Source organism: Sinocyclocheilus grahami, unplaced genomic scaffold, assembly GCF_001515645.1.
Source record: "Sinocyclocheilus grahami isolate Dianchi unplaced genomic scaffold, SAMN03320097.WGS_v1.1 scaffold5.1, whole genome shotgun sequence".
NCBI lineage: Eukaryota > Metazoa > Chordata > Actinopteri > Cypriniformes > Cyprinidae > Sinocyclocheilus > Sinocyclocheilus grahami.
The window spans coordinates 5,659,823-5,681,149 of record NW_015505184.1 but is presented as its reverse complement, the minus strand read 5'-3'; the positions used below and the strand labels follow the sequence as shown (position 1 = coordinate 5,681,149).

At 35.6% G+C, this 21,327-nt stretch overlaps 1 protein-coding gene across 3 annotated transcripts in view; it reads right to left on the bottom strand.

Annotated features, from left to right (window-relative positions):
• col15a1b (collagen, type XV, alpha 1b) overlaps positions 1-14,543 on the bottom strand; it is a 45,760-nt gene extending 31,217 nt beyond the window's left edge. Inside the window, exons 1-2 of one of the 3 annotated variants that reach the window (XM_016272192.1) lie at positions 14,367-14,543; positions 14,204-14,274 (exon numbers count right to left, since the gene is read on the bottom strand). In XM_016272192.1, coding sequence (XP_016127678.1) covers positions 14,204-14,274; positions 14,367-14,398 — 103 coding nt within the window. In that variant the 5' untranslated portion in view covers positions 14,399-14,543. Of the gene's footprint in view, positions 1-2,015; positions 2,488-14,203; positions 14,275-14,366 lie in introns of those variants that run through there. The other 2 variants (XM_016272173.1, XM_016272183.1) reach the window with 2 other exon arrangements.
• Between the last annotated feature and the right edge of the window lie 6,784 nt (positions 14,544-21,327).

The following is a 21,327-nucleotide window of genomic DNA, read 5'->3' as shown; positions in this document are numbered from 1 at the left end:
CCGGCCTCCGCTCACTCTAGCCCGCCGTGTGTGACGCTGTGTTTCGTTGTGAAAGCGAAACTACTTTGTTTGGCCTTCCAAAAGAGGACACGACTAGAAATCAGTGGTTAAGTTGTATTTACAACACTGTTCCAGAACACTTCAACCCAAATATTCCGATGTGTCCAGCGAATTTTATCTGATCCTGGTAGAGTAGACTACAATGCCGGCTGTTCTGACTCACAGACTGTAAGTACGTTTTTATATTTAAAGAATTTGCCACTGACGATTCAAACGCGCGTTTTGAGCAGTGTAGAGTAGCGTTTGTTGTTTGTCATTTCTCCGATCACAAATGCAGACATGGTTTTATGTTTACGCGGCGTGATGCAATGCAACGCATAAAAAGACAGTATAAGTCATTATAATCCGTAATTATGTCCCCACTGGATGCAACAAATGCCTTGTTTGTAATGGGTTTTAATGTTTTTGTCTCGTCGCTCCGGTCGGGACAAGGCATCACAATATGGTAAGGGGCATAACATTTCCGTCACACGCTTGAGGTATTCGGCCAATCACAACGCACTGGATAGCTGGCCAATCAGAGCACACCTTGCCTTTCAGACCGATGAGCTTTGTAAAAATCGACGTGTTTCAGAAAGGCGGGGCATAGAGAAGAAACAATAATGTATAGTATGTGGAAAATAATGTGTTTTTTTTACCTTAAACCGCATAAACACATTTCATTAGACCAAATACACAAAATAATGTTATTTTTAGCACATTTTATGACCCCTTTAAGTAAGACCTACTCAACTTTTCTGATACTGGTGTTCCCATCATGCACTGGGGCATGAATAATTAACTAAGGTTGATTTTTTTCCTGTTTTCCAGCTGTATGTAGACGGTTTTATCATTGCTTTTGTTGTTAGGTTTAGTAACTTGTGATTTTGTTACATCTAGAGTTTATTTTCTACTCAAAATGACATTCATATTCTCAAAAATTAACCACAGTTACTGTCATTGTGTATTGTGCACCAAGTATCGAAGTCTCTGTGTTCGGATGAGTGCTGCATTAATTATGTATATATAATGTGTACTTGATATCTATTGTATTATTTTCTTAGATGTTCCTGATTCCCATTCACGTTAAAAGCATGGTTAATTTAGGTGCTAAATTAAGTAAAATCAAAGTTAAAATCAAATTACTCAAACTTTTACTGGCCAAGCTAATTTTCTTTGCTAAATTTATTTAACTTAGGTAAGTAGATTTTACTAAATTCTATATTTGAAATGATAAATAATTATGTAAAATTTACTTAATTTCTTTATGAATGTTAAGGTCAATAGTAAGAAGATTGTACAGAGCAGTAGCAGTAAAATTTACTTAAAATGTTTTAGTGCAAATTGAAGATTTATTTCAGTGTACTAACCCTAACTCTAACCCTAACATAGTCTACTAATACTCTAATGACAGTTAGTTGACATGTAGTTACAAAGCTACTTTATAGTATAATGTTTTAATAAAGTGTATATTATGAAATCCTCAATGAATCATTAAATTGATCAAAGGTGACAGTAAAGACTTTAACATTGTTAAAAAATATATTTCAATTAAATGCAGTTAATTTGAACTTTCTGTTCACCAAAGAATCCTGGAGGTTTGTATAGTTTCCACAAAAACATTCAGCAGTACAACTGTTTTCAACATTGACAACACCAAATCAGCATATTAGAATGATTTCTGAAAGGATCATAACACTCAAGACACTGAAACTTTAAAAGTGTCAGGTCAGTAAGATTTTCCAATGTTTTTATAAACAAATGTCTCTCACCAAGACTGCATTTATTTAATCAGAAATACAGTAAAAACATCAATATTGTGAAATCTTATTTGAATTTAAAATAACTGTTTTCTTTTACAATGTATTTTAAAATGTAATTTATTTCTGTGATGGCAATGCAGAATTTTCAGCAGACATTATTTTAGATTCAAAACTTCCTACTTTCTCTCATCCATCATTCTGACCGACACTCACCACTCTTCCACATTCTGAGAGGTTTCTTAGCTCTGGCTTTGCTGAATCCCTCTGTGGGCTGAGGAGGGGAGGCTGGGAAGACAGGGGCTGTGCTCTCCTCTGGTGCTGTAGTGGTGGGTACAGGTGTAGTGACAGCAGGAGCAGATGAGGTCGTCTCTGGGACCCATAGAAACCTGAACCACTGGAACTGAGAGGAGACACTGACCAGACTCAGGAGCACCAGACAGGTCAGCGACAGCACCGGGGCCGCCATGCTGCTTGGCTGAGCGAGGTAGATAAGCGTACGTCGTCCACTGTTGCAATACCGTCAGAACACGCTATATCGCTCCTCCCACACGTCTCCTCTCTGTACCCCCTCGGACCCCCTCTGTACCCCACGCACCACGCAGACTTTGGTATTCAGCAGGGCAGCCAAATGTCCGATCCTCTACTCCATCATAATGGGATTGTCGAGCACACACAGAGGGAGAATGCACAGCCTTTGACCCCCACCTCGGCCCCCTCCTTAAATCCCCTCCACCAATTACCACCTCTGACAAAGATTCAGCCCATGGCAAAGTGGTTTGTTTGCAAAAAAATTTAAGATTTTACAACAGTGTGCAGCTATGAAGTTTTAAAGCTTGCTAAATGTTTTTCTTCAGCTTATAAGGACATACAGTGAAAGTAAAGACACACTGAGCAGCACATTTCCATAAGAAGGCATAAGGACGCTGGATGCATTTTCAGTGCAACTGCGATTCGGTTCAAGTTCAGGCAGATAAGAAAAGTACTATAATAGAGCAGCGATGCAACATGTGAAAGTGATGGTGAAATGAAAACTTTTGTTTAGCAAGAATGCATTAAATTGATCAAAAGTGACAGTAAAGTTGTTACAGATAAATTCTATTTCAAATAAATGCTGTTCTTTTGAACGTTCTAAACATCAAAGAATTCTGAACATAGTATCTCAGTTTCCACAAAAACATTAAGCAGCACAAGTGTTTTCTACATTGATAATATAAAGAAATGCACCAAATCAGCAAGTTTGGGGTCAGTAAGATTTTGTAATGTTTTTGAAAAATGTCTCTTATGCTCACCAAGGCTGCATTTATTGATCAGAAATACTGTAAAAACAGTAATATTGTGAAATCTTATTTCAATTGTAATGCTTTGTGTTACAATATATTTTCAAATGTAATTCATTCCTATGATGACAAAGCTGAATTTTCAGCTGACGTTACTTCAGTCATACGATCCTCCAGAAATCATTTTAATATGCTGATTTGGTGTTCAAGAAACATTTCTTACTACTATCAAATTTTTTAAAAAGTTGCTGCTCAGTATTTTTGTGGACACCATGAGACATTTTTTTCATCATTATTTGATGAAGAGAAAGTTTCACTGAGCAGCATTTATTTGAAGTACAGTGGGTACAGAAAGTATTCAGACCCCCTTAAATTTTTCACTCTTTGTTATATTGCAGCCATTTGCTAAAATCATTTAAGTTAATTTTTTTTCCTCATTAATACACACAGCACCCCATATTGACAGAAAAACACAGAATTGTTGACATTTTTGCAGATTTATTAAAAAAGAAAAACTTAAATATCACATGGTCCTAAGTATTCAGACCCTTTGCTGTGACACTCATATATTTAACTCAGGTGCTGTCCATTTCTTCTGATCATCCTTGAGATGGTTCTACACCTTCATTTGAGTCCAGCTGTGTTTGATTATACTGATTGGACTTGATTAGCAAAGCCACACACCTGTCTATATAAGACCTCTGAATACTTAGGACCATGTGTTATTTCAGTTTTTCTTTTTTAATAAATCTGCATAAATGTCAACAATTCTGTGTTTTTCTGTCAATATGGGGTGCTGTGTGTACATTAATGAGGAAAAAAAATTAACTTAAATGATTTTAGCAAATGGCTGCAATATAACAAAGAGTGAAAAATTTAAGGGGGTCTGAATACTTTCCGTACCCACTGTATATATCTTTTGTAATCAGTATTGGGCAAAGTTACTTTTAAAAGTAATGCATCGCAATATTGTGTTACTCCCTAGAAAAGTAACTGATTGTGTTAGTTACTTTTTATGGAAAGTAATGCCTTATGTTACTTATGTGTTACTTTTTCTCATCTGACATTGGGGTTGCTTGACCTGAAATGAATAAGCCTCAGGCTGAAGGAATTCAAAAAGCTCAAACAAACCTTTCAGCTGTGCTTCCATTCTGGAATGAATGAAGAATAGGATGCAAGAGAAGAACGTTCAACATTTTCTTCTCAATCACAAATAAATAAAACAAAAAACACAAATGTTATGTTTATCTAAAGTCATTTTTCCTTATTAGTATGCTTGAATTGGATCATTGAAGGTCAGCAGCAAAGACAGCAAAGGTTAATAAAATGGGATTAAATACATAAAGGATTTTTGTGTTAACATTTAATGTTAGATTTGCATAATATTCAGATTTGCTTTTCACAGTTTTTTTAATTTTAAGAAGTATTGAATCTGTTTTTGTGCGAGTGATGAGTAAATGCATATTCACAATTATTGTAGAACTACAGTAACAATGTTTGCACAGCACATACAACACCTCTGCACTTACTCCTGATTTATCTCAGTGTGGGAACAGGAGAGCTGTCAGTCAATAAATGGTTACTTATTTGAAAAAGTAACTCAGATATTTTCCTGTAACTTAAAAGTAATGCGTTACTTTACTAGTTGAAAAAAGTAATTATGTAACTCACATTACTTGTAATGCATTACCCCCAACACTGTTTGCAACACCATAAATGGCTTTAATGTCAATTTTGATCAATTTAATGCATCTTTGCTGAAAAAAAACCTTATAATTTCTTTCAAAACACAACAATAAAACAAACAATAACAATAATCCCCAAATGACCCCAAAGTTTTAAACAGTAATGTATTTTCAAAACATTACCCTACATTATGGAGTTATCAGAAAACTCTCAGAGGGCCGATTATATTCTGGATGGCCTCCATGTCCAGGAACATGGGAAAACTAGGAGTTTGTGTTCTGCAAGCAGAGGGAAAAATCGGGGCATGGAAATACTGAGCCAAATTCATCAGCCAAGACTCCACAGCTCAGTGATCATCAATACACTGACAAAGAGAGTCTGTTCTGATCCATAGGGTGACAGTGTGTGCTTGAGTATGATTGTTGCAGATTGTTTAGGGTTTAATTTACAACAGGGTTATTGGGAGAAGAAAGACAGTGTCTTCACATAGAACAGAAGGACCAAAAAGGACATTCCCACTAAAAATAACTCTCCTGCTAATATTGCATTCAATCTGTCAAACCAGAAGATGTTTTTAAAAAAACATCTTATTCAAAACTCGTTACTTGCTGTTAATGCCCTTTCGCCTTTAAATCCACTGAATATATGCTGCTTCATTTACCAGTCAGATGTCTCTATACATTCCTGTTCATCCCCGTAAGCACTTGACTTCCTGCTGTGTGTAGGTGCTTTAAAGTATAACTCTTACAGTAAACTGAAAATAAGAGTTTTTAGAGTGTAAAGGTAAAAAATAAGAAAGACAGAGGATCAACTTGCTATAGAGTCTCGTGTAAACAAAAAGGAGCCCAAAATGTTAGCCTGTTATTTTAGGTTCAGGAGATCTTTGAGGCCCAAAGGTTAAGCAGGAGAGATGGTGTTCCCATCCAACCGACTACACTACTCCCTTTTCTGTACCCCAGCAACATTCATAATTGGTTTATTGTCAAAAGCCATCAGTTGTGCAATACTGTGGATTTCTTGTCTATTGAAAAGTCTCAATTAGCAGCCATGGCCTCCACTCAAGGGCATTATGCCTAATAGAGCAATTAGACAGTACACTCCTCTAAATGCCAGAGCCTGAATTAAGAGCTAGACACAAATTATAGGCTAGACACCTTATTTCCATTATGTTTCTCTTACTGAAAAAGCCAGTATTATACAGAAACAAATATAGTCTAATAGTCAATTATTGCATTATTCAACTTCTCGGAGCACTTACAGTATTGTGGTACTTAGGCATTGCGATTTTCAATAATAAAACAAATATACAAAACAATTTTGAGAAAATAATAACTACTGATTATAAAATCACATTTTGTGAGCATTCTGTAAATGGAATACAATTTTAACCCTTTTAACAGTCTAACTAACTACATGTGTCAGGACTTGGACATGTGATTTTGCAAACAGTGATCATCCAGCTCTCCCTAGTGGTGAGTTTCAGAAACTCGACCACAGTGAAAAATCTACCACTTCTTCACTCAAACAGACTCACTGACACTACAAAGAAATTGTAAACCCCACTAAAGACATGTAAACAAAGTGATTAGCCAACATGCTAACAATTTGTTGCTCATTTTAAATCAAAACTTCTTTCTTTGTAAAGTGTTGAAATACTCAAATTATGAGTTTGAACACTACACTGGCTCTACTATCTGTGTGGTGGTCGACTGATTGGTCGTGAGTTCGTGTGAGGGCTTTAGTACTGAGGGATTAGCATCAGCCCTAGTGAGAGAACAGGAGCTGACAGTAGCCAGGCTTCAGTAATCAATTAGCAAAATGAAGGAGGCTTCGTGGGTGAACAAAAACAGTGCTTAGCCACATTAAATCAAAATCACACTCCAAAGGCTTTTCAGTAAAGTCCACACTTGTCAGCTTTTTCCTTTTTTTAGTGACTCCATGGGCTGTTACTCGAGGGCAGTAGCATACTTGATGTCAGACAATATTTTGTAGCCTGTAGTCTGATTAGTTGTTTACATCTTCATCTTCTCCAACCGTTTGAAAGCAGAAACCCCACAGTTACAACTCAGGAAAGCAAACATTGTGCGCTGGCTGCTTGTGAGGTGCTGAATACAAAAAGGAGACTAGTTTTGCAAGACATCTTTATATAAATCTGGCTAAATGATAGTAAATACTGATTCTGTACAGTGACCCCAAATTTATTTGAACCTATAGTCACACTTAAAGTGACTAAATGTTATGCATATAACAAACCACCATTTGCAAATCAATTTTGGTCGATTTGTTTCTTACAACTACCTTAACTTTTCTGAAACATGTTTGCAACGACTTTTAAGCTACTGGTCAAGATGATTTTTAATGGAAGTGTGAAGTTGGTTCTCCTCAAGTTTACATAGAGAGTAATCATGGCTGTAGATCATGACATTAACTATGAACATGATCCACAATCCAAAATACTTTTGTCTTTGTAATTTAAATTAGACAAATCTATGTTTTAATGTAACTGACTTTAAATAGTTATGACCAGTCTTAAAGAAAAAAGTTTGTAGAAAAAAGTTGTAAGACTAGTTGAAGCATTTTATGCAACTGGACGCTGTCTGTAAAGTGCACTTTTGAATAAAGTTTAATTAAATTAAAAATATAAAAAAGAAAAGAAAAAAGAAAATAATACAGTGAAATGTATACATTTATATGACTACGACTACTTTTTGGGGGCACTGTATATGGCAAATATACATAAAAAAGAGCACAGGAAAATTCAAGCATGAACTGTAGTGGAAACAAGTATCTAATGCATCCACCCACCTATTACAGTTGCAGTAAATTCCTCCAAATATCCAGTGTAAGCACTGCCCCTTGCTTTGAGCGAACTACTTCACTTAAATCATGGGCCATAAGATAAACCCTTTATCAGGTACACAGGTAACTAGACCCCAGCAACACAGTCACCTCCACATCAAAGCGAGAGCTTGCCAAATATTTTGGTGGCCTAGTTATCTTTGGCTTGCAGCCATATGTATTTGTGGATGTTTTCTTTGGTAACATGACATAAGGCAGTGTGTGACATCACAGAAAGTAAATTTTTTGAGCCAATCAGATTGAGCAGTTGGGTGGGAGGGAGGAGCTGTGTCCGAGCAGACAGTGGCCTAGTGTTCGTTCTGACTCAGGTCATTATAACCTCCTCACACACCTATAAGAGCAGAGAGAAGCTCACACTCAATGCTGCTTCTGTGTAATGCATGTTTTCTTTATGGCATCAGCCCCCACCCACTTTTTTCTTGTGATAGATATGCAAGTATGCACAGCTTACTGCAGTTTGTTGAGAGCAGGAAATGTTCAGTTGTATCCATGTTTACAGTGACTGATCTTTTTGTATTACATTTGACTGCTTAATTTTCCCTATGAAACCATGAAATAAATAACCTTAAAGAACTGCTATGGAACTAACTGATGATATAACATCAAAACATCACAGCTTTTACACAACTATCCGAATATGAACAGGAGTTCAGCATGAATGTGGCAACAGCAGGAAATGCTATACATTATAACTCCTTCTCATATGTACTGGTGAAGTCTGCAGGTAATGTTTTAGGGAGTTTACCATGCTCATTGTAATGCAGAGTCCCTGAGGGTCTGTGATAGGCTTGACTCCTGGGCAGAGAATGATAGGAATGTCCAGGCCCCCATGTTCTGTCCAGCCTCAATCATTCAATCACCCACCTGGAGGTCACAGTTGACTGACAATGGAAGAGGAGGCTCCCCAAAGTAATTACAAAACTGCATGGAGGACAGCAAGGCAAAGAATCTTCATAGAAAGAGTACAAGCGGTCCTCAAAAGGTTTTAATATATTTAAAATAATGTTAAATACTGTAAATAAACCATAGTAAATTAACATAATGTTTTGATGTGGGATACAGGGTTTGTGACTGACCAAGACTGATGTTAATACTTAATATTTTTAGCGTGCGAACATTTTGGACTCAGTGTGCAATGACCTTTAATATTACAGTTGGTTTAAATGTGCCTGATTTTGAATATTTGTGGTTTACTCTGAGAGTAAAGAAAAATCCAATGATATTTGACAACCAACCTAATGGACATCATTAGAGGAGCAGAGTATTGACTATATTAACCCAGAGAGACATACTTGTGGGTGCTGTGGTATATTGGTTAAAGCTCATTGGAGGGTTACTTTCAAGAAGCAAGCAATTGTGCCCTTGAACGAAGCTCTTAACTTAAAGCGTCAGACAGACAGACAGACAGACAGACAGAAGACAGTGGTCAGACAGACAGACAGACAGACAGACAGTGGTCAGACAGACAGACAGACAGTGGACAGACAGACAGACAGACAGACAGGCATACATACAGACAGACAGACAGACAGACAGAGACAGAGACAGACAGACAGACAGATATAGATAGATATGGTTAAAGTAAAACTTTATATAAATAAATATATAAATAACAATTCTTGAATTAGCAAACAAATAATAATTATTAATAACAATAACATTAATAATACAAGGGATATTATTACTATTATTTTAATATTATTATTAAGTATATCATTTACAATAAATAAATAAATATTATTGGATAAGGCAGAATCTAAAATTCTATTTAAACAATAATTATTTTAATAGATAGAAAAACAAATAATAATTATTAAAGAAAACATGTGATAATGATACAAATTATATATAATTGTTATTATTAATGTAACAAACAAACAAACTAATATTTGTAGCAATTCTTCTCCCCATTGTGACTTCACCTACAAACACACTTGCAAAATCACATTATTTTTAGACTCAAACATTAAAGAATATACCACCACCTACTTATTTAGGCTAATTAAATTATTTATTTATTTACTTACTTATTTGGTGCTACTGATTTTACTCCCTATTGTGACTTCATATACAAACACACTTGCAAACTCACACTAACATGCATACCTTTATTTTCAGGGTGATTACAGTGTGTGCAGGACTGACTGTCTGTAGAAATTAGGTAATCAAGCACACTGTTGACAAGCCCTAGTTACTAGTTAGGTGACACAGAAAGAAAACACAACAGTGGACAACGGCTGTCCATTCAGACCATTCTCAAACTCAGTGTGACCCTGGTCTGGTCTGGGGGGCTAGAGGGCTGATGTGTTTTTTCCATGCTGTGAATTTTCCAATGTGTGTAATATATCACTGTAAGGGCTAAATGGATGTATTGTATATCAGAAAAACGGTGGAGCGGAACTTCCTGTACAATGATGAAGTCACTTTTAGGGTCAATGTGCTTTTTAGCATATTACAGTATCTGACTTGATGAAGGAAACAAAGGACAGATGCAACTAACTCATCTAAGGTGATCTGGTCTCATGTAGTATTTTGTTCAGAAGGATCAAACCAGTGATTTTTTTGAGGAAACAAACGGAGCCCATAGAGCAAAGCTTGGCATGCATAAGCCACAAACCACAACAATGATCACATATCAGTCAAAAATGGTAGATAAACAATAATACAAACATTATATTTCATATTTCACTTGCCACTTGGCTAAAAATGACACTTTCAATATGACAGCTTTGTTAAATGTAGAGGGGTTCCCAGACAGGTGTTCTCGCAACAGGGAAGAGCTCGAAGTTAGACTAAAGTTAGCATTTAATATGGACTTGGGCTAATTGTAGTGTTCTGATAAACCATGTTAAAACTATTATTTTAGTATTATGCATTTATTTTTAATTTAATATCATTTCTGAAGAGAACTTTGATTTTTCAAGCATAGTGAAATAATTTAGCCGCGCAGCGAAGGGGGAGCAGTGTTTCTGATCAGTGGAGCGAGGAGTGGAGCGGGAGCGGGAAATGGTGAACCCGGAGCGGAGTGATTATTGAATGCTTGGAGCGTGGAGGGGAAATTGTTGCCGATTCACTCCGCTCACATACTCTGGTTCCTTCCTCCCAATATGAAGAATTTTAATAATAACAATACTTAGATTTTTCAAGCGTAAGGAAATAATTTAGCCGTGGAGCGGTGTTTCTGATCAGTGGAGCGAGGAGTGGAGCGGGAGCAGGAAATGGTGAACCCGGAGCGGAGTGATTATTGAATGCTTGGAGCGTGGAGGGGAAATTGTTGCCGATTCACTCCGCTCACATACTCTGGTTCCTTCCTCCCAATATGAAGAATTTAGAAATAAAGTGACTAACGCAGCAAACATGAATCCATAAATTAGACAACAAATACAAATGACCATTTTTGCACAGCTTACAACATCAGTAACAAGATAAAGTCATGTATGAGCAATGAGCAGTGTAGAAATGAATCAAACTGCAGCAACTGAACCAGCTTTCACTTCAATAATCTCCATAAAAGATGCAACTCTCATGCTGAAAAGAATTCGGTGATTAGTTTTGTGTCAAAAAGAGTGTCTGATCGCTCCTCAGATAGTTTCAGTTCTGAAGCTGAGCTTCAAACACAACACATAACACATTCAAAGTCTCTTTTTTTGGCTCAAATACCAAAAATACAGAATATGAAACAACTCAACTTATCTTTAAGGGATATCAGTGTTATTTCAAAGGTAAACAGAAAACAGTATTTGGCTATCAGTAGCTAAAAAAGTTAGTAACTAAAAAAGTTAGACCGTTCCTAACAAATATTCTATTACTACTATATTAGTAGCCTACTTTTAACCTTACCTTCATTATAAGGTATATGGGATAGATCAGCGATTTTAATATATAAAGGCTTCCAGAAGAGGAGATCTAAACACTATTCAGCATAACCAAATTGGAAGAGAAATTAGGTCGAATAAACTTACCTAAAATCATGAACAGAATGCGGATACAACAGCATCTCACACTCTCTCTTTTTCTTAGTGTTCTTAGCTTTCACTCACAAAATAAGCACATGTTAAGCAGCTTATTTGAATATGCTTATTTTTTCTATTATTAATTTAGCCCTTTTTATCTGAGGACTTGATCAAGCCAATGATCAGATTTCAGTGTAATTTTCTATTTTTTTTTTCTATTGATATATTCTTGAGAGCTACATATTACCATCAAATTGGTAATACTTTAGTTAACACAAAATAACTATATTTAACACAATATTGATCTTGATTAATGTTCAATTCTACACTATTGTGTAGAAATAAAATGACAACCCCCAGCAAACACGATTCTGTTATTTATGGTAACAAATGCAAAGCCAACCACTACAACAGGTTCTACAGCAGGGTCAGTAAGATAATATTTCAAATATATTTTTTAAAGAAATTAATATTTTTATTCAGAAAAATACATTAAATTGATCAAATGTAAAAAAGAAATGCTGTTCTTTTGAACTTCCTATTCATCAAAGAATCCTAAAAAAAAGTATTACAATTTCCACAAAAATATTAAGCAGCACAACTTTTTTCAACATTGCTAATAATCAGAAATGTTTTTGAGCGCCAAATCAGCATATTAGAATGATTTCTGAAGGATCGTGTAACTGAACACTGGCTTAATGATGCTGAAAATTCAGCTTTGCATGGAATAAATGACCATTTAAATAGATTAAAATAGAAAGTTATCTTAAATAATAATATTTCACAATAGTACTTTTTAACAGCAGATTATACTAATTATATACTACTTCACATTAAAAACTGCAAACATTACAATCAGTTGATGTTATGGGCTAATATAACCAAACAATGAGTGTTCACAAAAAAAGTCGGACTGATGGAGCTCTTCAGGTCAGTGGAGAGCATCTCAAGTTACATGGCTGTCATGCTGTTTGGATGATTGCCTTTTGAAGACAGTGAGCTTATTAACTAACAAGCACAGAGAGGATATGAAGGATTTACTTTATTCTAACAGTTTATCCCTCAATTTTTGGCCACTCCAGACGTCTGAGCACATAATTGTGTTGAAAAATGCAGGCCATGAAACTATTCCAAGCTTTGGACAGCAATGTAATCAGACGCAACAATATATCTAAAAGAGAGGTCACCTGCCCACTCCGGCCTGTTCTACTGGTGCCCACAAACAATGAACGACAACACTCGGCTCATCACACAACATAACGTTTACTGCATGTCACCTAATTCTGAATCTCTAGGCAGCCAAATCACACCTGATGACAAGCAGACACACGTTGCTCTTTATAAGGATGCTGTTAAATGGTTGGTAGAGCAGATGCACTATAACCTCTGCAAGTGATTCCTTAGGACTGACACACAAAGTTCCTTTAAACCTACACACTTACAGCATAAAAAAAACTCATAATACAAAGACAGTGTTTAGATAATCACAATGTCTAAGCCTGGAGAAGAGAACATTAAAATGTCACAGTGCATCTCCTCTACTCGTCCACTTATCAAAAATGTAATTTTGAGTTAAACATACAAAAACACCAACTTTATACCAAAAATAAAACAACAGAAACATTTGCTTTATAATATAATTTGAATATTGGACAAATACCTGAAATAGACATCTATCTAAATTTGAAATCACATGCACATATGAACTCAATAAAGTTATTCATCTCCAAGGTATTTTAAGATCTGATTAGAAGTTTGCCAAGTGACCATAAATGATCATGAGATCTACAAGTAAAGCCCTTCATTAAAGCTTAAGAAAGGCTGGTTTCATTTTATGCTCTCTATTCTAAATCAGCAATAAAAATCTATAAGTATAATAAATATATCAAATCAAGTATGCATGGTGGCATACGGACACCTCAGTCATCATCTTACCGGTAGGCCTACACTCTTAAAAATAAAGGTGCTTCAAAAGGTTCTTCAAGCGATGCCATAGAAGAACCATTTTTGGTTCCACAAAGAACCATTCAGTCAAAGGTTTTTAAAAAAAACATCTGAAGAACCTTCTTTCGCCAAAAATAACCTTTTGTGAAACAGAAAGGTTCTTCAGATGTTTAAGGTTCTTTATGGAACCATTTAGACAAAACGGTTCTTCTATGGCATCGTGAAGCACCTTTATTTTTAAGAGTGTATACAACTCTGTCAAGTTCTTTACAACACATAAAGGCCTACACGTGTCAGATTTGCTACTTTTTCTGTAAAAATATATCATATTGGCCTGACACTAATATTTCCCCATTCACACATAAAACTACTTTGTCAAATGACCTAAAATAAACTTCATGTGGAGATATCTTAAAACTGTTTAGATTTAAGTAAAATATAGTATTGAATGTGACTAAATCAACCAAAATACATACTCTACAGGATCAATTAAAGTTATATTTTATGGGTCACGTCATAGAAATAGCTCCTCATAAAACTGTATTGTAGGCTACTCACTTTTGACATACTTGTGCAAAATTCGTTTTGCATTTCAGTGCAACCCAGTGGCGTACACCATGTTAATACACTAATAAAAGTTGACTTAAAAAGTGTTTCTAAATATTTAAAAGCATTCACTTACCTTCCATCACATGAAGCGCAGATGAGCGAGAACTCAAGGCGAGATGCGCACCGACGAGCCACGACAAGAGCCTAAACGAATGCAGTGATGTTAAACGCAAAAGCACTACAACATATGCACAACTGTTTGCATGATGAACTATCTGTTCATCCCATCCACTTACCAAAGTTTCATTTTCCTCAGCAGTTTGAGCATAAGATTAGTGCAAAAACGTGGATATCAACCCTTCCAGAGTGTTGTCACCCACTCTCTCTCTCTGTGTCCTCTCTCACTTCTCTCCTCCTGACTGACTCTCCAGTCTCTCACTTCAGACTGACTGAACAAAGACTGCCTCAGTCTCAGCACTAAACAGCGCTACGGACTGCTGAAATCCGACCCCGAAAAATCTCTGAGAAGCGACGGTCTCCACTCTTTCAAATCCGTTTTAGTGCAGTGACCCCATAAACAGCTCGGCTGTTCAATCTCTCAACAAATATGTTTTTTAATCAGCACTGGCTGTGAGTTACAGCACAAGCCGGGGTTGCCCACGAATTCTCTCATGTTGCACCGTTATTTATTGAGACGAAATGTGAAAAATGTTTATTCTTGTAAATTTACAAACTGATTCTCGACGAAATGCACAAGTAGAGAATATCTACCTACAATACACTGTAGGGAAACAAAACACGCAATTAAAGTAGGCTACGGTAGCGTTAAAGCTGTATATGCCACCTTGTAAGCCAAACTGGAAAGCTAGTTTTTGTTGCTGACTTGCCAAAAATTGTTACTGTTGTTTGATTAGTGAAGTAGGCAAAATCAATTTATTGTGGTAGAAAGAAATGTTTATGCTCAGCAAGACTGCATTAGAAAGAAAGAAAGAAAGAAAGAAAGTAGTGAAATATTATTTCAGTTTTTCTGTTAAAATAAATGTTGTCTATTTTAATATATTTCTAGATATAATGTTTTGCGGATGGCAAAGCTGAATTGTAAGCAGTTTATCAGCAGTCTATGCTTATTATCAATGTTGAAAACAGTTGTGTTGCTAAATATTTTTGTGGAAACCATGATATGTATTTTTTTTAGGATTCTTTGATGAATAGAAAGTTCAAAAGAGCATCAGTTATTTAAAATATAGGCCTAAATATTTTTCAATATTATAAATGTCTCCTGTGATCAATTTAATGCATCCTTGCTGAAGTAGCCTATTATTTTTAAAGTTTTTAAAACTATCTATCATCTATCTACCTATCTATCTATCTATCTTCTCTATGTCATAAAATAAAACTACAACCAAAAATCCATTGGAAATTCCCTGGGAACCAATGGCTTAAAAATAATAATTCACTTCCAGGTAAATTTGAGGACTGAAAACTGATATTAATATAATATTCAGAAAATATTGGGGCACCATGATCAGATTTAGCCAGCTTAAATTTTGTGTTCATCTTTTACATTTCCCATTTTGAGTTATAAAAGTTAATATTACTGTGTTTTCCATCAACATGCAAGAACAAATAACCAAGTATCTGTCAACAGTCCCATCAATGCAATTGTCTTTCCACAATTTTTAAGCTAAAATTATTTCCTCTGTATTTCCCTGGTGCTTTGAAGACAAGAGTACATGCTTAGGGACAAAAGACTGTGAAAATGAAGAATCCATGTTCCACACTGAGCAAACTCCTGAGAGACCTACTTAAAGTACTGAAGAATAACGTCCACGAAGGACCACCCGGGAGGCAAAAGCCTTGTTTGACTTTCACCAGGGGGCTTTTAAACCCCATCCTGTCCCTTCAGAGACTTGCTGAGCTGCCTTAAGGCACTCATACCTCTCCCTGAATCAATGCAACAAATCAGGGGCACAGATCCCGTGTCAGACAAAACATCTTTGTAAGTCTTTGGTCCCGAACAAAACATCCTGCTCCACAAGAGTCCTTCTTATTCTTCATCAGCATGCTCTCCCTGTTATCATCACGAGAGTCCTCACCACGGTCCATTTAAGCTCTCATATTTCAGCCAAAAAAAAGTCTACATGATGAAGCGTTTTGTTAAGGTGAGAAATTAATGGGTGATTCTTGTCAACAAGCTGCAATTAGCTGGTCTTGAAATGATAATGGTTTAGTGGGAAATACTCTGAAATGCTGGAGAATGCAGATGACCCAACATGCCCCAGCACTAATTGGAGAACTCATGCTCAGGGAATGAGCTTCAATTTGTTTAGTTTGGACTTCACCTGAATCATATTTCCGACTGTAAATCTGGATGATTTGCCATCTGACAATAAACTAATTTAAGAGCACCTAAATTAAGAGTTTAGCATTTAGCAATGAATGATATGGACATAGCAATGCACTTTTAAAAATAAAGGCCCAAAAAGAGGGTTTTCATAGTGATGTGATAGAAGAACCATTTGGGGATCCAAAATGGAATTTGGGTTTATTTGAAATAATTAATCAGCATTAAGATCTTACATTTATAATGCATCGAATGGTGATATCTCTGAAGAAATATATACTACAGGTGCATCTCAATAAATTAGAATGTTGTGGAAAAGTTCATTTATTTCAATAATTCAACTCCAATCCAATCCAATCCTCATAAGGCTGTGGTTCTCCCGGTTGGTTGTGCATCTTTTTCTTCCACACTTTTTCCTTCCACTCAACTTTCTGTTAACATGCTTGGATACAGCACTCTGTGAACAGCCAGCTTCTTTGGCAATGAATGTTTGTGGCTTACCCTCCTTGTGAAGGGTGTCAATGATTGTCTTCTGGACAACTGTCATATCAGCAGTCTTCCCCATGATTGTGTAGCCTAGTGAACCAAACTGAGAGACCATTTTGAAGGCTCAGGAAACCTTTGCAGGTGTTTTGAGTTGATTAGCTGATTGGCATGTCACCATATTCTAATTTGTTGAGATAGTGAATTGGTGGGTTTTTGTTAAATGTGAGCCGAAATCATCACAATTAAAATAAATAAAAAAGACTTAAACTACTTCAGTCTGTGTGCATTGAATTTATTTAGTACACGAGTTTCACAATTTGAGATGAATTACTGAAATAAATGAACTTTTCCACAACATTCTAATTTATTGAGATGCACCTGTATGTGACCCCTCCTAATGTTTGTGAACTTCATTCCACCCAGGTTAAGCACTGTGGCTGGAACTCAAACATAATGTTTTGTTGACAAGGTCAGATGTCAGCTGAACTCAGCCCTAGGTTAAGTACACAGACGCCAAGTTTAGAAGGGCTCACTCAATTTAAGCCTTGCAGCATATGCCAGTAGTTTGTACAGTGTTCCCAGAAGACGTTTACAGGTATGTGCAACACCAAAGCATGGTAGACCAGTAAAGACTGGAATATACAACACGACTTTTAAAATCTGTGCAGATTTTAACATTAGGCAACTAGCATCGACTCTTCCAGCTGTAAATCGGAGTAAAAAATCGTGTAAGGTATTCCAACCTTAACTGAGAGCATGAACAAGATTTTACCAGTGATCAGATCAGTATAGTGGGGAATTCATCCACAATGCTGAATTTGTATTTACCCAAGTTCATAACATAAACATTATATATGTTAATGGAGCAACATGTGAGAGTATGGTCTCAAAGGAGCAGTCAGTTCCTGGATTTGTAATAGAAACTCTTGTTTTCATTAGATATACAAACAAATACTGACAGATGTGTTTCCCAGCCTCCTGATGGCTCAGTAGACTAACATGAGATTGTTTAAACGTTTCTGATGTTGTTGAAATTTCTATGATCAACTTCCACATCTTCAAAGTCAGTGTCTCTCATCTAAACATGGGAAACAGCTGCCTTTCTTATTCTCATCAGTCTTTACTGACTAACTTGACTGAGTTGCTATTGAAAGCTTTGACAGGCTTTTCAGTTCTCAAGAATTATATTTATTACCTTCAGAAACTCATCGAGATTTAAATCTCATTAAGTCTTGTAAATTGATGCCAGGGATAATCAGGTATTTGATGTTGACATCATAAACTCTTGTACTCCTGACACACTCACACAAACACACACTCACGCTGTGTTTGTAGTTTCTGTATTTTCTATCCCCTTACCCCCACCCTACCCCTCACACAAATCTTTCTGCTGTTTTAGATTTTCAAAAAAAATCATTTTGTATGATTTATAAGTTGTTTTTCTCATGGAGACCAAAAATGTCCCTACTATGTCAAAAACGTCCCCATAATGTAAGGAATACAAGGACACACACACACACACACACACACACACATACACACATACAAACAAATTCTACTAATTACATATATACCCCTTTATCACTAAATGTTTATCATTTATGAAGACATTTAGTCGCTTTTAGCATGCGTTTTCTCAATTTCATAATTTTTTCATGACTAGGAGTCAGTAAGATTTATTTATAGATTTTCTAGATTTATTAAAATATGTATTCAGCAAAGGAATACAACAGTAAAGACATTTATAATTTTAAAACGGATTTATATTCCAAACAAATGCTTTTCCTTTAAACTTTATGTTCATAAAAATAACAATAATAATAATAATATAATAATAAAAAAGTATCACTCCACAAAAATATAGGCAGCACAGCACTGACGAAATTAAGAACTGTTTCTTGAGCAGCAAATCAGCATATTAAAATGATTTCGGAAGGATCATCACATTTATATATATATATAAAAATAAAAAATAAACGTTATTTTAAATTGTAATATTTCACAATATCAATGTATTTTGAACAAATAAATGCAGCTTTGCTGAGCGTAAGATACTTTTTTTCAAGTTCGGTTAAATGCATTTTAACGGTTTTAACAGACTCTATGGAAACATTATGTAATTTCCTTTCCTTTATTTCCATGCAACCAGAGCCTCTCTGATGGTGTGCAACCTAAACTGCATATAGAATTTCAAAAGCATATATAATTTCATATAACTTCAGAAACACTGGGATGCTGTTGTGCTGATGTCTCTATGTTGTACCAGGCTGCTTAACCAACTAGCATAAAGAACAGGACTACATGGTCAACTGGCTTTACTGTTAAACTGAATCTAGTTCATCTGCAGCACCAAACCATCAATATCCTACGTGGACCACTTAGCTGACTTTTTCAGCATGGCAGCTGAACATTAAGACATGTTGTGTACCTCCACACTGTTTATTGCTATAGTAACCAAACTAATATCATAAGTTTAGAAGAGGGAACAGACGCTGTATTCACAGGACTGGAAGCAATGACACAGTGTGACCCGAGAGGAATTTCATTTCGTGGGATGTGATTGTATTAGCTGCATGAAGGCAGCGTAGGCAACGCTAGAGCTGGTGAGGATGTCAATACACAAAATACTGACCTCACGCTTTTCAGCATGCACCATTTATTACAGTAGTCAAGCCCAGAATGTAGTCTATAATCACAGAGAAGACCTTGTGTCTTATTGACTGTGGACAAATCTGAAAGAGCGGTCTTGATTTACAATCTAAAATGGAAATTAAGTCAAGACATCCTAGTGAATCTAGTTCACTGACTGAATCAGAGCAACTGAGGAACATAACATGACACAATTACCAAAGAATGTTCATTTTTCTCCCTGAGGCCCACTTATAATGTGAGTAGCGTATGGGTGCCAAAAACATTCAATATTTAGTTTTATAGGAATATTTTCCACCCTCTTTCTGACCTTTTTATAGGGCATTTTTTTTGCCAGTGTTCCTTTAAAACATTTATGTAAACGTCCTCTTTACATGAGAAATAATATTTGCCCTTTCTGACTCTTGCTTCTCAATGACATGATTTTATCATGGTTTAATGGTGGCTTCAGAATGATTAGTCACATGGTGATTGGCTAGAAAAGTTGTCTTTTTTTTCCTAGATTTATTTTTGTCATTTTTATGCCTTTATTTAGATAGGACAGTATGTGGACAGGAAGCCATTAAGAAGTTTTAATTAAAAAAGTAACAATTTTCATAATGCATTGAACTAATTTAATTTAAGTAGACACCATTTTTTATTATTTATATGGTCTTTGCTGTAATACCACCTTTGAATAATAATAATAATAATAGGCCTTTATTAAGAACTTTTTCATTGCATTACATGCTCTTGACTTAACTTATACGGTTCTTTGGAGATTAAAATACTATTGTTGTTACATTTATAGATTCAAAATGCAGGTTCTTCAGAGTATTTGTGTCTGGGTTGTTTAAATCACCAGCACATTTTTCAAATAAAAACTTCTTTATGGGACATAGGTTCTCCATTGGCACTTTAGGCTGTAAAATGCTCTTTAGCTCTATTTGTGACTTATTTTTTAGGACTGTATTCCACCTACTTTTTTCCCATGGATGAAAGAGATGGATTGTCATGATGTTCGGACTAGAAGGAAAATTCATTCATGCCAGAGCTAGTGTGTTGACCCTGGTTAAAGCTTTAGGATCTCCTAGTGTGACATTGACTTGACACTTGCACAATACCTTTGCTCCTTCTCAAGAAGATCAAAGAAAAGAGGAGAAAGGCAAAGGGAATGTAGGCTAAGATTCCAACTTTCTTTCTTTCTCTTTAAAACTATAAAAAATAAAACGGCATTCAATGTTTTAGCACTGATATGGACCTACTAATTAATATAATTATTAACAAATTAATGATTATTTAAATTATAATATTTAGAAGTAGCACAAATACAGTGACTCTGTTTCTTGAGAATGAATGCGAGTCAAATTTGGCAAAATATATGTGACATGATCATTAAATCATTTTGAGTTTCCAGGGTGAAAAGCTACAGAGGCTTTGGCACAAGGAACCATCACAAAACATTTGTATCCTGTAGTGCTGTGAACAAAAGAACCCATTGTGTTAAGAGCACATCTCCAGTTTATGGAAAAAGACAGAAAAAGTGGATGTGGAATCCTCAATGAATATTCTTTATCTTTACAAAATAAAAATGACAGGGCTAAAAATCACAAGTATCAGTTTGTAACCACGTTTATGTAATTTTATTTATTTCATCACCATAATACCCAACAAATATTTTGACATTTTTTACTGTTTGTATTTTGTTGCTGAATTTTTAAGTAAGAAAGCCCTATTGCTAAAAAAAAAGTTCCTGTCAAAAATATAACTATAATCGTTTTACCCCTATGTGAGGGCAG